Below are 16917 nucleotides of genomic sequence, written 5' to 3'. Positions count from 1 at the left end.
ATACAATTTCATTGGACTTTAATCAAGCATATTTTATTGCTTTTATTTTGAAATGAGCTGTTACTTACTTCCTTGTGTGTCCTTGTCTCCATAGCAACTGGCCCATGTACACAAAGGTTCATATGGACAGAAACCCTCAATCCACAGGTATGTTCAGATCTGATGACTATCTTTAACAGTTTTACTCAGTTTTCTTCTAAAACATGTTTGTTGTCTGAAGAAAACCTTCTTCACCTCCTTGCAATGACCAGATCTCATTATGACTGTGTGGGTGTGTGAGTTTTCAGTGTGTAAAGATGCAGTCAGGTGATGGAAAAAGTGACATGGAACGATTGGGTGTCTTCATGGAGATGAGCTACATCTCTGTAGGAGACAAGTATTCTCCACCCAACAGCCGTAAGCATCTTTATCTATTTATTTCACTGTTCTTTTTTTTAAATTAAGCCTTTAAATGTAAGAATCAGCTCATGATTTTATTTTAAATTAAAATGATGACTTACAACAGTGCTTGAAGTGGGAAAAAAAGTGCCTATCTTCACACCAACTGCTACACCTGTGATATACTGTAATGCCAGCATTTAGGGAACTACAACCTGTTAAAACACTGTCATATTGAACAACTGCTGATTTATAATTTTATATTTTTTTAATCATATAATGCATGTCATAGATTTAAGTTTAGCAAAAATATTACAGTTGTAACAATTAAAACAAAAAGGTAAAAAAATAAATAAATAAACACACACATACGCATCCAAGCCATTCATAAACAGTTAATAAAGACTACATCCTGGGTTTATACCATGTAAATACTCTAAGTGCACAAAGTTGAGGTATTTCCCTGCTTTTAATTTGTGGTTGTGAGATTATGATATAATATGTACAGACAATAAATGCTTACTGTAAAAGTAAGAATTTAATTTGAGAACAATAACCCTGACCCATATTTTATCTATAAATAAGAATTATTAGCTCACTGAAACTCCAAGCTCACTAATCTTGATTTAATTTTGATAGCCTCATTTATAAATAAGTCAAGTGTGCTGATTATATATCAATATGATGCTATGAATATTGCAGTTCAAGCCACTTTACAGGCCCAGATATAATCAACTGTAGAACATTTTAAAACTCACACTATGCAATTTTAAAGTTATAAAGGACTTGTACATGTCTCCTTGTGTTGCTTAATATTATAAAATCTGACAGTAACCTAAAGTCGCACTGAACAATATCAGACTTCATAATTCAATTTAGTTTATTTATATAGCGCCAATTCACAACAAAGGTCATCTCAGGGCACTGTACAACATAACAAAACAAGTTTTAGCCAATCAGGCCATTCAAAGCACTTCACAACACAATCTGTGCCCTCATTTAACCCATCCACACACACATTCATACAGCACTCTACTGAATCTCTACAAAGCTAATCTAAATGAATTATTCTGTAAAGTCTAATCGGTGCTTTAAATTCCATTCATACATCGATGGGGCACACATTGGAGACAATTAGAGGTTCAGTTTCTTGCCCAAAGACACTTTGACATGTGACTGCTGCCAGGAATCGAACCTTCAACTCTCTCATTGAAGGACAACTGCTGAAAGCACGGCCTCCCAGTCAATTATGCAATTCAGTCCTACTATAACACATGTAGCAGATAGATACTACATACAATCACATAATTGCAATGTCTCACTGCTGTTACTTTGTCTGTAATTTTGTTCTTGTGTTGTAAAGCACTTTGAATTGCCTTGTGCTGAAAAGTGCTATATAAATAAATGTACCTACCTACCTACCTACAGTACAGTATATGATGAAACACCACGTTGTAAAAGTTACAGTATCTATCTAAGGAAACTCACACATTGTGCTGAATCATCACTTCATCGCCATACACCATCCTGAGCAGCCCACAGGCAACATTGAAAAGGAACGACTCACTTTTAACAGAAAAGTTGCTACCAGAACCAGGCTCAGGACAAGTGGCCATCTGCTTTGACCAGCTGGGGTTTGAGAAGACAAGAAAGAGACACAGACAAACATAGAATGACTGGTCCAGGTGTAGTTTCTATGGGAAGAAAAACACATGTTCATGATAGAAATAATTACATGTACAAACATGGAGAGTAGAGCAAGTAAAGACAGCAGCAGAGTGACAAAATGTGGTCAATTTGTCCTCCAGCAGTCTAAGCCTAAAGCAGCAGAACTAAGGGATAGTTCAGGAAACCCAAGCCAACCCTAACTATAGGACTTATCAAAAAGGAAAGTCTTAAGCTTGGTCTTGGTTGTTGAGAGTTTTGTATGTTAAAAGTAAGATTTTAAACTATTTTCTGAATTGGACAGGGAGCCAATGAAGAGAAGCTAAAACTGTCAAAATATCTCTCTTCCTAACTCTCATCAAAACTCTGCCAGCAACATTTTAGATCAACTGAAAACTTTCTAGAGATCCAGATAATAAATAATTATAATTATAAAATATTTAGTAATAGATGCTGGACTGTATGAGTTTTTGATGCAGGAGAATAAAGTACATCACTAACTTTTGACAAAGGTACCAGTCCAATAAATAGAAACTAAGCACTGGCACTGACACTTTTATTATTATATTCAGACTTTAAAGACGAAGAGGAGGAGAGAAAGTGACTGCTGTGGATGTGCTTATGGCTGGGAAAAAGACATTGGTCACAGCAGCAGTCACACTGCATGAGTTTTTCATAATTTTTTCTGACACTGCTTGATATTTGTTGTAGGTCAGCTGTTGATGATTCTGTAACACTGAATGACCACAGACAAGTGATTCAAGATTACAACCAAAGCTTTTCTGATGATTCTTTCACAAAGAAAAACTTTGTCCACAACAGCTGAAAATCACAGGTTGTGAACTAAATCCACATCTGGTATGGCCATCCATCCATGAATCCATTCATTTTCTTTACCCACTTTCCCATGTAGGATTGCAGGGAGCTGGTACCTACAAAGTTGTTGGTAAGAAAGAAAAACCCACAAAGTTCACTTAAATAACTTAAAAGTGACCAAAGTATTAAAAGGAAAAACAGTTACTAGAAATCATGTAATGAAAATCAGTCATTGCTTGAATTGTGGTTCAACCGAATTATTGGAGATCACCTCTAATCTCTTTAGAAGTTGTTCTGGGTTCTCCGGTTACCATCTGTCTCTTCAACATGTCATCAGTTTTCCTCTTGCAGCTAGGGAGCTTGGCTTCAGTCCTGTGGACATTAAACTTCTGATTAATCCGTGCAGCTGTAGTCACAGGAACAGCAAGCTGTTTGGAGATGGTCTTATAGTCTTTACCTTTAACACGCTGTTCAATAGTTTTCTTTCTGAGCTGCTGAGACAACTCACAACCCAACTTGTGTTTTTTACTTTCCTTTTTTTTTTACTTAAAACATGTTATCACTCTCAGTAATAAGACAAAATCATGTAGTGTTTATTGAATCTAAGTTTACTTTCTTAGTTTGAAATGAAAAAGTTGAAGATAATTGCTACATTCTACACCTCCCTCATCTTTGAGTTCATTCAGTCCAACTTGGCTAAGCTGGTAGCTGCTAGCTCACTACTCAGACAGTGTTTTATTTATTAACTTTTATTTAACCAGGCAAATCTGAATGAGATCATAGATCTCTTTTTCAAGGGAGGCCTGGGCCTGAAGGCAGCCTAACATACATGTTTTTAGACTGTGGGAGAAAATCCACGCAAACATGAAAAGAACTCTACACAGAAAGAGCCCAGGTCCAGTTGGGGCTTGAACCCAGGCCCTTCTTGCTGTGAGGCAACAGTGTTAACCACTAAGCTGTCATGCTGCCAAACATGCAATATTTATCGTACTTATACAACAGTTTTAGGTCCTAATAGTATACAATAAATACTTTGAAAAAGCCAAAATATACAATATTTCTGGCATTTCTATGTGCAGACAAAGAACTTGTCTTTATGCACATGAACACCAAAACATCATCAGAAAGTCCGAGCAGCCAAATGATATGCTATGCAAGCGCACAACCCCCCTCCTCTTCTGAGGACATGTTTGTCAATCACAACGCATCCCCCACCTTTCACCCCTTGCCTGAGCGTTCACTTACACCCCAAAAAAGCAACACACTTTCAGCCTTTTTTTGGTTCAGTTAATATTTGATTAACTTATTTGCCTATGCGCTGACTCCAGCGGATTGCCTTGGCGGTGCCAAATAAGAAAAAAAATGGGGCCCCAATTTAGCTCCATAAGTCCATAAAGTGAATCAAATTTACCAGCTCTGATATTTAGTACTGTAGTCATGCTGGTATGTGTTGCATTAATATATTTTGTGTATCTTAACTAACAGCAGCACAACTTGCTGACCACGTGTATAAAATAAACACTGAAGAGTGTCTATAAACACAATTTTCTTACTCTTTTAAAAATAGAACTAGCCTCCAGCAGTCCCAGCCCAGTGAGAATCTATCTATCTATAGTGATGTTTGGAATGATGTTCCTGATTCAGCAGAAGTTTCAAAAGTAATCAGCCAAGTTCCCTGAATGTGATCTTTGTTTTCTAAATCCAGGTCCATTCAATGAATTGGCATATCAGAGCAGACAGATGCAGGCAGGAGTCACAAAACAGCTGTGTGCTCTGCAGAGCGGCTTTTTTGACAAGTCCTTTAAAAGGATTTTTGAACGCGAGGCACTAAACGAACCTCTGAGACTGGCTCGACAGAACCGGATCCAGCAGGCCAAGAAGAACATGACCAAGGCCTTCCTGCCCTCTAATGAGACCAAGAAGCCGTGAGACACCACACACACACACACAAATAAACCTACAATAAAAATAATCAGGAATGTTAAAATGATCATGGTTCAGTAAAAAAAAAACTGTAGACTACCTTTACTGTTCTACACAGCTCTGAGGCTCACACTATGCAGCCTAGTATGGGTTTAACAAAATTTTGTGCCATGAAAGATCTTCAAAGATAAAAAGTCATGAGATTTCTTATTGAGTTGAAAACTGTTTTAAAAACCAAAGAAAAGCCTGTCTCTTGATTTTTTCTGTTAACAACTTCATCTGACAAAACCTTTAATATACACAAAAAAGACATCTGTGCTGTTATTTCAGCTATATTTATATGTGTAAAGATCAGAAAGAAAAGTTAGAAACACCACAATGTCTCAAAGTTTATCTCCAGGCTGCTGTCAACACTTTTCTGCTCCTTTCTCCCATCCTACATGCTGACACTCAGTCTGTGAAAGGTACAGTGTAAGGCCCCTTATCTAGCTGACCAACCAGTTGCAAAAATGGACAAAAGTACAGAGTCAAAGAATTAAAAGTGTATTTCATTTACAAAAAAAGATTTTGTAAGTATCCCTAAAACTAAAATGGCTCAATGTCCTTTGGTGGATTGGGGAAGTGTAACAGAGGGAATGACCCAATTGAGGCTTCGTTTGCTCGTGAAGCAGAGGCAGAGGCAGGCGACAGGCCAGCAATGTTGGCTTAAGCTTGATGCTGGCTGGCTCAAGCTTCCCTCCTTTTGGGCAACACCCAGCAACCCTAATTAGTCCACCTGGACAGAGTTTCCACAAGGCAGAGAGACAGAGCAGTGAGTATCTGTTCCTTAAGACCAGTGTTTTCCTGAACTAATTTGGCCCACCTGTGCAGCCCCACAGACACTCCTACAGCAACCCACAGTGACACCCCCTTAGCAACACACCAGTGAAAAAGAATACAACTTAAAGAAAAGGGGTCGATACAGTGTACCAGGTTACAACAGCACCACAAAAACAACAAAATCTTTGGTTTCCTCTGCATGCATGTGAGGGTTTTTTTCCATCTCTTTGGCAGTGTGTTTAGCAGATCTCCACTCCACCCTTCTCAGGCCAAAGCAGCACATCATCCAAGTGGATGTGTCTTGTCCTGCAGCTGGGATAACCTTCATCAATCAGTGTGTGTGTGGGGAGCTGGATTCTTGGGGAAAGTACAGGTCCTCACTCCTCCATGCTGGTGCTTCACTAAGTGGCTACATGTCTATTTGGAGTGTTACTGTTAGAATGGTCTATTTTGCATTTAAAACACTCTGATTTCTGTCAACTACAGCTACATAGGACCACACTCTGGTGGTAGTGAAACTGCAGTGTACTGTACACACATTACAAACATGTATGGCACAGGGATCAAGCAACAATTCACTCAATCCATGTTATGAGAGCGGCTTCCCCCTTATATTATCTCTGTGTTAATTAGTAATTTTTCTTTCTGATTAGAATAATATTAAAAAAACATGCAAAGGAGTTTCCCTCAAATGTCTGCTTCAGGCAGTCCGTGTACATCAGCTACCTAATATCTGCCTGAATTTATTTTATCCATCTTATCTTTTTGTGTTTTCGTCTGTAATTTTAAGATGCAATTTTTACTGTTTTTAGGGTTTTCTTAACTGTTTTGATGGCCTATGGTAAATTGTTTTTATTAGAAAACAGTGAAGAAAGTGATTCAAAAGGAAGATGAAAGAAATTAACATGTCTTTAATTTAATAAAATTTCAGTAAACTGTGTTTGTTCTATCTATCTATCTATCTATCTTACTACTGAATTAATATTTTGACAGTAGAAATCTGTAAACCATGTCTTTTTTTATTTAAAAATTGAAAAAACATTGGTCCTTTATCTAGTTTTTAATTTTGGCTTCTTGTGAAAATGAGTTTAACTTCTCTGAGTTCAATAGTCACAAAGTTTAATAAGATGTTAGAGGGCCATGTACAGTGGAAGAAAGCAGACAGGAAAGAGGCCAGTCAGTTGAGTTTGTGGCAATATCCTATTTTATAAAACTATTGTTAAAATCTTGTCTCGTCTCACCTCATGAGAGAAGAGTCTTGTTACACCCCTACCACCTAGTGGGTGGTATACGGGTATTTCAGTGTTTAGAATTGTGTAGATTGGGCTTAATTCAAATAGTTTTGCATATCAGCACAAAGACACAAACACAAACACTGATGTGATGTACATGTATTTCTACTGTTTCTCAGTATTACATGAGTTCTGTCTGCTCTCAGCTGTGGTTCAGGAAGTCACTACGGGACTCTGTCAGGACCCATTGAAGCCATGAGTCCGCTGTCAGTCCCCAAGAAAACTCACTGTTCACCTGGACGGAACATTCTCACCTCACCCCTCAAGAAAGGCAGCGGTTACAGGTTTGCATGCTTTCTTCTGATATACGTACTCTCATGATTAATGACAAACGACAAGACTCGTTAGCTATGTAGTTAAATGTATGCAAAAGATGAATTATTGAAACTCTTTTCAGGTTATCAGTATTGTAAGATAAGATGAGTTTGAGCTCAAAATGTATTGCGAATGCTACTTACACACCAAAGTTGGCACAAATGTTGTTGTTTTTTTTTAAATTGGATAAAGTTATTGCCTTTCTTGTGTTGACTAAATTTAATTAGCTGTGTCAGCTATCTTGGATTGTGGTGATTCAGTTGTAAATATACTTCCAATGATTACTTTGTGAGAGTTTCATTAAAGCTGGTAAAATGTTTTATGAGATTTTTGGCTAACAAACAGACAAGTTGACACCAACAGGTAATGCCAAAATATTAAGCAAAAATAGTGCGTACTGCTTGCAGTATTTGTTGGGAATAACTCTCAGCTACTAACACACTAAATTTTATCTCAATATCTGTTCAACTGACTGAGCTACAGCCATTTTTGTGTTTATTAAGGTCACTTGGCTGTGGCAGCCATCTTGATTGGGGTTGACTCTGATTATTTCATAAAAGCTTAATTAAAATGTGGTTCATGATATATTTTGAGTTTTGCCTTCAGCAATAGGTGTGAATATATAAAAAATTATTTTTTAAAAGAAACTTTCATTAAAAAGAAACAAGAACCAATCAGCATCAGTCAGCACTTTGATTTAAAAACTGTTTGAACTCTTTGTTAAGTTTTCTGACTTACAGAGCAGCTCTTGCAGTTACTAACATGTTCTTTTCTGCAGTTATCCCAATGTGACCCTGTCCAAAATGGACCTGTACGCCCCAGACCCGTACGACAGAGCAAAGGAAACACTGAAGGTATCAGTTAGATCTGGTTCTGGTTTGGGTCTTTGCTTTTATATATTCAGGATTGATTATTATTCAGTTTACATTACAGTAGTATAATGAAAGGATGAAAACGTGTTACATGTATGTCACATTAACGTCAAAACCCACAAACTTTAAAAATAATAAATGATAATAGGGTTCAATGATTGTCCTGTGAAAATGACAATTTTATTAGAATCTTCATCTTTAATAATAAGGAATAAGTGTCAAGTTTTTACTCTCTTAAGCCACTTCAGCTTTTGCCTAAACTTGAAAAGGTTTGCTTCCTTCAAAGAGACGCAGGAACAACTCATTTCAGTGACATTTTTATTCATCCTTTCTTGACTCTTTTAGATGAATCTCATCAGAAGCATATGAACAAGCTGCCCATATGAGTGGTCAACATGAGTAGGTTGAAAACCTACAAACAAATAAGAAAAATATTAATTGCAAATAACAATGAGTTCATTTTAACCTTGATTATATAACTAGTTTCTCAAGTAATGATTTAATAATTTACTTTAAGGTTAACAGTGAATTAATAGATAAAAAAAACTATGTTCCAAACAGCGCATCCTAATATGCTTTCAAACACATGAAACATTCAATCAAACAATCAGTAAATCTGGTTGGTCCTCTGAATTCAATCAGAATCATGTAAACTGTAAATAACATCAATTTCCTACCAGTGGTGTCTTTGAGGAAGCTTTCAGTTAAAGTTCTGTCTGAAGAGAGATCATTGTCTGAACACAGGTGAGCCAGGTTACCTTATTGATTTGGCTGCTGAGTTTGACCAATGAAAAGGATGGGTGTGTTTGATTCCTTGCAAGGTGCATGCCAGCTGGGTGGAGATAGTGAAGACATTCAAGTGTTGGATTTGCTGATTTAACTTGACAGTAAGAAAACCTTCCTGAAATTTGGCATGAGAATATATTGCTGTAAGAAATCAAACACAATTATTGTGTAATTGTTTGGATTTATGACCTGGCACACAAGTTGGTCTTGTGCACATTAAGGTTAAAAATAATTATTGTACATAAAAAAGACATGCATTAAGTCTTTTTTTTTTGTAAAACTGGCTCACATGATTAATGTATATACAATTGTCCTTGCTGCATAGCACAATCTAAACATGACTTTCAGGAATAAAAGTGACAGAAAAAGAAAAATAATGTCTCACAGTCAATTTCAGATCTGAAAAAGTGTGTATATAAGCAACAACAGGATTGTATGTATTTTTAAGCAATTTATTAGTAGATGCAACTTTACTTGATCCTCATCACTGGATCAGAGGATGAATTTTTCCTTTCCTGACATGCCTGTCCTTTTTTTGTTAAGGCAGCAGATTGCTCCTCTTCCCTCTTCCTCTGTTTTTTTTTCTTTAGACACAATTACTTTAGACACCTCTTGTTTCTCCTTAAACACAGGAGGTGGTAAATATTTCACCCTAGCTGTTTATCCCAAACACCGCTAGTCTTTGATATTCAACTTTTTGCCCTGGCAGTTATTCACATAAATAGGAGGGAATTTTCCTCTAAATGTAGCATAAAACTTATTTAAATTACGATAAACTGTGTAAGTGAAAAGCAACACTGTTCGGTTGACACCAAGTTTGAGATGCAAATCTCCCTTTGCAAAAGATTTGTGAATTAGCTTGATACACAAAATCAAAGATTGCACTTGCAAAAGACAGGCAAACTGTTTATGAATCCAGGTGTTTTAGAGAACACTTTTGCACTTTCACTTGCTGTTTAGCAATAAAAAGAAATCCTATGTAGGTATATTCAGTTTTATACAAAAAAAAATCTAATTGCTCAGTAAGCCCAAAAAATCAAAGAAAAATATGTTACTTAGGAATTGCACTGGGTTTTATGAAAGCAAAAAAGCACAAGTTCTAGGTACATGAATTAAAAAGCACAGTTAAGTTTTCTAAGCACCCTTCAAGATGATGATGATGACCCTCACTTGCCTAGTTGTTAGAAATTGACATGCACCAAATGGGTTTTTACTACTTTTTTCCACCCTTGCATGACTCTATAAGCCAGGTATCATATCTGAGCTAGAAGTAATACACTGTAAATAGGTTGTTTTCATGACCTAGTCACAATCACGATTGAACATTTAAAAACTGCTGAGTTATTTTAGTTACTCGATTGCTGCATTAAAGCTGTCGGGTCATAGGTTAGTCTGGTTTGACCAAATATTGGGTCAAAAAGTTTGACCCCGTGGTTGGGCTGGAGATGAGCCGTGATTATTATTATATAGTTGTAATATTCTTAATAGCTTGCCATTTTAAGCCAGAAGTTGACCAAATTAGACCTGACTGGGCCTTTGCTTTAAGAAATAATAATAAAAACAATTTGTTGGAAGATTTTTAACACCACTGGATTTGTAAATAACTTTAGTTTTTACTAGACAATGACACTGGTTTCCTAAAACAAAGCAATAGTTGGTGCTTGCTTGGTAGCTGATGTTAATGGTGGTTAGTTCCAGCTAGCTAGCACTATCTATCTAATAACCCCAACTTGGGGTTGTTGTTTTGTTTTTCAACTCATTAGTAGCTTGAATTTAACAAATTCATTTTAACCCAATTTTTGGGTCAAAACCCTAACCTAGAATGCAGAGTTAAACTGACAACCCAACCATAATTAGTTAAAATTTTACCAAACACTGTGGTATAAATTCTGTTGTTTTTAACCCAGATATTTTTAGTGTGTAGGAATAAAAATGGAAGATTTGTGTCTACTCAAAATAATCACGGACCTAATGTGCCCATTTGGGTTATTAATACACCCCTGATGATATTGCCAAGACCATTCATGTTCTGGTTGGTTATTTTATATTGAGGTTGTCATCCCCTGTGAATGAGAATGAGCATATTGCATTCATTTAAATACAGAGAAACACAAGTTGTTTAATGAATCAAATGCTGACTGTAACATAATGTGAAATCTGTCTTTATGTGTCTCCTACAGAGGCAGGCGGCAATCCATCGCTCCAAGATGAGAGATGGCCCTTTCAGGACCAACTTTCACCCACAAGATTATTTCCAACACAATCCATATCACAGTGACAAGCCCCTCCCACCTGCACACAAGCCCCTCCCACCGCAAAAGAATGAAGTTCTAGTGCCTTTCAAGCCTTCATCTCCCAGCAAACGGGTGACTTGTTACTCAAATGTATTAGAAGCATGGAAAGACACTCTATTTTGATGTGTGTTTGTTTAATATGTTTATTATTGTTTGCTAAGATGGCTGCTTTTTTGGGTTAGAGTGGAGGAATGAAAGCTGGGACATTTGGAACATATCCCTCACATTCTGCTGAGCCATATGGTGGTCACAGCTCCAAACCAGCCAATCAAGAGACTGTTTTTTATCCTGCTCCTGGCCCGAAGAGCACACCTGTCAAGAGCATCATCACGGTCAATGTTAACAGGTTTGATTTCCTTCATATCCTCTCAGGGATAGGCATTTCAAACAAATACACTATTTGAACATCAATACCAACAAGCGGTGTAACAAGACACTCACCTCACGGGATGGGACGAGATACTGTGTCCATGAGACAAAACAAAATTGTAACAAGACTCAACCGACTGGCATTTTCCTTGTCTGATTTCTCATGAATCTCTTCACAGAGATTCATGTGATGTGCTCAGACAACTGTTTGTCTGAGTTGTGTCCCTGGACTGACTAAAGTGGACATTAGAGTGAAACTCCTTTGCATTTTTTTTTATTATTTTCATCACAGAGGAATGTTGTTGACACTGATGAACACAGAGAAAATTCAACAACTTGTGTAGAGGGAGGCTTACGCTCAGGAAATGGTACAGTTAGTATGTATGGACAAAGGCCGCAGGGAAAAGCTGCCTCTACAACACAGCTTGAGTGACATGTTGCATTGTCCTTGTACCTGAATTTATATGAACTGCTGCCATACAGTCGTAGACTTCAAAGTCGTAGAAAGTCACTCATCATGTCTAAACCTTGATTGTTCAGTGAGGCACAAAAATAAAGTTCTGACATGTAGAGCAAAACTTAAAAGACAGTCTGTTTTGTAGGATTCCAGTTTAATATCAAAATGTTTTTGTTTGTTTGTTTCAGAAAAATCCATTCTACAAACTACACTTCCACTACCCCAACTGTGATGATCTTCTGACTAATAGCTCACACTGCACCACCCCTGACTTACTGTTGTTACTGTACTGTGTGATACTATCTTGAGTTTCTTCAATTATGAACTGCTGCTTATTATCTTCTCAAAGGTTTTGTTTTTCTGTGAGGAAGTATGGGCCAGTAATTTTAGTACCATGGGGTATTTGAGCTTTATCTAGAATTGACTAGTTTCAAAATTCCAGACAGTATGAAGCAAATATACATTTTTTTGGTTCTTTAATTTTACACTACCATCACATAACAAGAAATTGATAAAGTTTTATCACTTTAAAATGTTACAAGCACTTAAAATACTATTTATTTATTTATTTATTTATTTATTTGTTTGTTTGTTTGTTTGTTTGTTTGTTTGCTGCCTCTGGACCAACTTAACATCAGGCTTCTTTTCTGCTCAATAATGTATGAACTAACATTTGTGAATGTAAGTCTATATAATAGAGGCTGTCAAAGATTTCCCAAAGTACTTTCCTTGTCCATGTGGTTCTGTCAGGATCATTATGTTTGGTTCATTTTGTCCTGACTGAAGTCAAAGGAAATGTAAAAATGTCTGTTCTTTATTTTTTAAACTTTGTTTTCCATACTGTCCTAACTTTGATGGTTTAAATATTTCTGTATTAAGAATATTGAAAACACTGAAACGCCACTGAGAGGCCAGTGTGAGGTTCAGTATATTGTGACTTTTTGACATGAGGACTGAAAAAGTTTGGGACAGACTATCAATCCTTTGATTGGTAGATGGCCATTGTGTTTCCTGAGTTCTATTATTAACGAAGAAGATGGTTCACAGTGTTAAGTGGCTGCCCTTCAGTTTTCACTATAAAGTTCAGACAACAAACAACACAAAGCAGCAGTTAATTAACATCAATCCCAGTGAGGAGTATTAATCAAAGCAGAGAACAAATGTTTTTGCTGTTTGAGTTATTTTGTCCTTGTCACATAAACAACAATAAAGTTTGATAGACAACTTAGAACTAACATGTGAATTGATAAAAATTACTTTGAGAATATGACAAAATTCAATTTATTGTATTTGGTAAACAAGAGGATTTACAGCTTTATATCATTTTGTTCTATTCTTGCTTTGTCTGAAAAACACAAAATCACAATTTCAGGCCTAAGAACAACCCCTGCAAAGTTCTGATAAGTCCTCTTGATGCTACAAACAATTAAAAGGATAAATAATAGCTTTAAATAACATAAGTTGGCATATGAACTTCCCAATATAAATTTAGATTATTGTACTGAGTCTGTATTCTTTTTCTAGAATATTTTTGTTGTTTATTTTTATGTTTGTTACATAGAAAAAAACATTCTTGGTTATGCTTATTTCAATATCTCGATATTTATTATTATTATTATTGTTGTTGTTGTTGTTGTTGTTGTTGTGCAAACTGTCAGCATCAGTGGAATCTGTCGAGATTCTTTTATGATTTCATGTTTTTAATATTTAGTGCGTGGTGGTACATCTGTTTATGCAACGATCTTCGGCAGAGGTTCTTTTTCCCCACAATGCACTGCGGCAGTTAGTTTATAAATAAATGCTCTGCAGCAGTTCGGCCTTTCGGCCCGCAGGAACCATGGCTCGAGGAGAAGTGAACTCCAGTCTTTTAATATATGTGAGTATTTTATATTTTGCTGTATTGTCTGTCACAGACACATTAATACAACAGTCCTCACAAATACTGTTTGACTAGCAATAAGCTAATTTCATGAAATAATATTTTACCCTGAAGTTAAGTCCGGATAATCGAGGTGGGGGTGGGAAAACGCTTCAGAGAACCTCGTGTGGACAACACCAGGTACGTGGTGTAAAGAAAGTTTCATTGAAACTTTGACAATTTTAAATTCAAGACGAGTTAATGAGCAGGAAATCACAAAAGGCAGTTTCCAAGCAGTAGAAAAATCAGAGGAAGCTCACCAGCACTGTACATCAGAAAACTGCCCTGATAGGAAAAAAAGTACTGTGTATATGTGTATATATCAGGGCTCTCAAGTTTTGATCTGAGCTTGGAGTGAGATTTTGAGCTGCTAGAAGTTGTGAGATGACGTCATCATCTAATTTGCGTATTTGGTGATATTGATCAGGCTGTAAGAGTATGGAGTGAAAATTGTCTCAAAATATCTGTGCTTGTGTAAAAGTATATGTGCGTGTGGAAAATATTTGTGTGGAAAAAAAAAAAAGTTCTGAAGAAAACTCAGATGACCCAGCTTTCTACTAGCATCTAAACGCAACATCTACGCACAATACTGGGAGCCCCCCGGAAGCGTGAAATGAGTCTCAAAAATAGTTGTGCACTCGTAACTGGATCTGTACCTAACTGCAGTTTTGTGTGTGTGTATCTGGCGACTTGTGTGTACTTTTTCAACATTTGGAGGCGTAGGAAAAGGTTTATTTTCTTACAATCATGTTTCACAGATACAACTATCCAAACTTAAACACAAAGATGCTTACGCAAGTTACAAATATATTTTTACACACACACAAATATTTTTACACACGCACAAATATTTGTACACACGCACAGATATTTTGAGATTATTTTCACTCCATATAGGAGAGAGGAATATCAACGGTGGCAAGACCAAAAATGAGCAAAAAACACTTAAAACATGTTTAGAACTACAAATTAACTTTATGAAATAATTTTATAACTTTATTGCATTGCCTGATCCCACACTACATAAATTAATTTGTTAGACTATCAAATTGAACCAAAAGACAGTTTTGTATCGTGGAATTGCTAGCTCTACATTCAAACCTCCTCTTTTATTGAGGGTTGGAACCACGGGGATTTATATCAGTGCAACAGTGTCAGTGAAAAAACAATGCATTCAACATTATATATACATCCCGCTTTGTAATCCAGGACGGGATCAGCGGCAGCTTTGCACACGAATGATTCATTTGCAAAGTGGACATGCAGGGGTGCAACTACCTACTTTCTGAGGGGTATGCAGACACATTACAGCCCCCCTGTTTACATGAATATTTTTTTTTTTCTTTATGGATTTATAACATATAATACCTAATATGGGGTATGGCCTGTCGGAACATCTCTGTAGGTCATTCTCCACCATGTCAATGAGTCCCCCACTTCCTGTGGTGAAGGCCATTCAGATGGATCTTCTGAGTAAGGTCTTGCCCCAACTCTCTCCTCTGCACCTCTCTGTCCCTTTCCCTCATCATCATCTGCAGCTCTCTGTTCCACTTTCTCTGTGGTGTTGGTCTTGCCATGTCTGCCTGCACTATTTTTCCCAAACTGACAATGGTGGTCAGCAGAAATTCAAACCTTGGTATCTAGGTTTTTGTGGCCTCACTAGCTGAATTATTCTTACCTGATGTCATCTCTGTTCTCCTCTACAACAGCTGATCACCGAACTCATGTCTGTCTCGTTCATTCCTTACTTGTTTTTCTCCTCTAAGTCATATAGTCAAGCAAGTATTATTAATTGGCTTTGAATAAATTACACATCTTGCTAATTCACTTTTTTAATATAAACAATATTTTAAAATAAATCATTTGGTATTAAGTGGCTGTTTGTACACTTCCAGCTAACATTTGTCCAACCTGTCTCCTTCCCCTGTCTGTCCTGATTCTTTCTCTCCATCCTCTCAGCTGTTACATTGTAAATACTGATCAGTAAGTTTTAACTTGTTATTTATTAGTAATTAGTAGGTGAGCCACATATACAGTAACTTTTGTTATATATATGTATTACTTTTGTGTCCACCGTAGGCACAGAGTGGAGCAGGTCTCCTCTCTGCTGTGAGATTGACAGCTGTCAGTGCTTGGGGTAGTGGGCGGGGCTTACGGTACGCTGCAGAATGAGTGCTTTCTCACATTTAGCCGCCAAAGTCACTAGATTTGTCGCTAGTCGCTTTAAAAAATGCTGGACGGACCTGAAAACTCACTAAATATAGTGTAAAAGTGACAAAAAGGCCGTGTGCATGTTTTTTTTTTTTTTTTGGGCAAGAAATACAAAGTGTGAGCGTGTGCACTTCACGAAATGCGTGTGTCTCACAGTCAATGCGTCAGACTTGAGAGCCCTGTATACACTCCTGATCAAAATCTTAAGACCAGTCAAAATTGCAAGAATTTGCATTTTGCACTATTGGATCTTAAGAAGGTTCGAAGTAGAGCTTCACAATATTAAAGGAAAAAATCAGTGCAAGAGACAAGAAATTTTGAGCAGGGAATTTTCTGCAAACTGCATTTACACTCAAACATGATTTTTTCAGCTGATCAAAAGTTTAAGACCATAGTCTTTAAAAGCCAAAAGCTGTGCAAAAATCTGGATTCCATGTCATTTTTCTGTCAAGTCTTTACACTGTCAAGACCACCTGATGGCAAAAGCAAAAAAGCTCACTGACTTTGAACGTGGTAGGATTGTTGAGCTGCATAAGCAAGGCCTCTCACAACGTGCCATCGCTGCTGAGGTTGGACGCAGTAAGACAGTCATTTTGCATTTTTTAAATGAAAAAATTTCACCAGCTCTGAGCCGCAGGATCCGATTGGCTGTCCGTCAAGACACGGGACGATCCTCTACCCAAGGCCATTACTGGTGCTGACTGCAGCCCAATAACCATCAGATGGCATCTGCGAGAGAAGGGCTTCAGAAACAAAAAACGTCTTCAAAGGCCACGTCTTCTTCAACGCTACAAAATTGCCC

General features: G+C 37.0%; 1 protein-coding gene and 1 long non-coding RNA gene across 3 annotated transcripts in view; both read left to right on the top strand.

Annotated features, from left to right (window-relative positions):
• The first annotated feature begins 296 nt into the window (after positions 1 to 296).
• On the top strand, positions 297 to 13191 carry lg9h4orf47 (linkage group 9 C4orf47 homolog). The gene is made up of 7 exons (XM_017437424.3): positions 297 to 396; positions 4565 to 4784; positions 7040 to 7177; positions 7987 to 8062; positions 11047 to 11232; positions 11343 to 11506; positions 12175 to 13191. The coding sequence occupies exons 1-7, from the start codon at positions 297 to 299 to the stop codon at positions 12227 to 12229; spliced, it is 939 nt and encodes a 312-aa protein (XP_017292913.1). The 3' UTR covers positions 12230 to 13191.
• A 606-nt stretch (positions 13192 to 13797) lies between these two features.
• Positions 13798 to 16917, top strand: part of LOC108248572 — a 10533-nt gene continuing 7413 nt past the window's right edge. For both annotated transcript variants that reach the window (XR_001809135.3, XR_003040305.2), the window contains exons 1-2: positions 13798 to 13862; positions 13980 to 14045. This is a non-coding gene — a long non-coding RNA (uncharacterized LOC108248572). The remainder of the gene's footprint in view (positions 13863 to 13979; positions 14046 to 16917) is intronic.

This window comes from Kryptolebias marmoratus, linkage group LG9 (genome assembly GCF_001649575.2).
Source record: "Kryptolebias marmoratus isolate JLee-2015 linkage group LG9, ASM164957v2, whole genome shotgun sequence".
NCBI lineage: Eukaryota > Metazoa > Chordata > Actinopteri > Cyprinodontiformes > Rivulidae > Kryptolebias > Kryptolebias marmoratus.
The sequence above is the reverse complement of the archived record's forward strand: the minus strand, read 5'-3'. Positions and strand labels throughout refer to the sequence as shown.

Excerpts from the sequence above, each read along its gene's own strand:
- lg9h4orf47 (XM_017437424.3), top strand. The coding sequence starts at position 297 with ATGCAGTCAGGTGATGGAAAAAGTGACATGGAACGATTGGGTGTCTTC. Across the intron at positions 397-4,564 it reads GTATTCTCCACCCAACAGCC|GTCCATTCAATGAATTGGCA; the intron begins GTAAGCATCTTT and ends TTCTAAATCCAG. Across the intron at positions 11,233-11,342 it reads CTTCATCTCCCAGCAAACGG|AGTGGAGGAATGAAAGCTGG; the intron begins GTGACTTGTTAC and ends TTTTTGGGTTAG.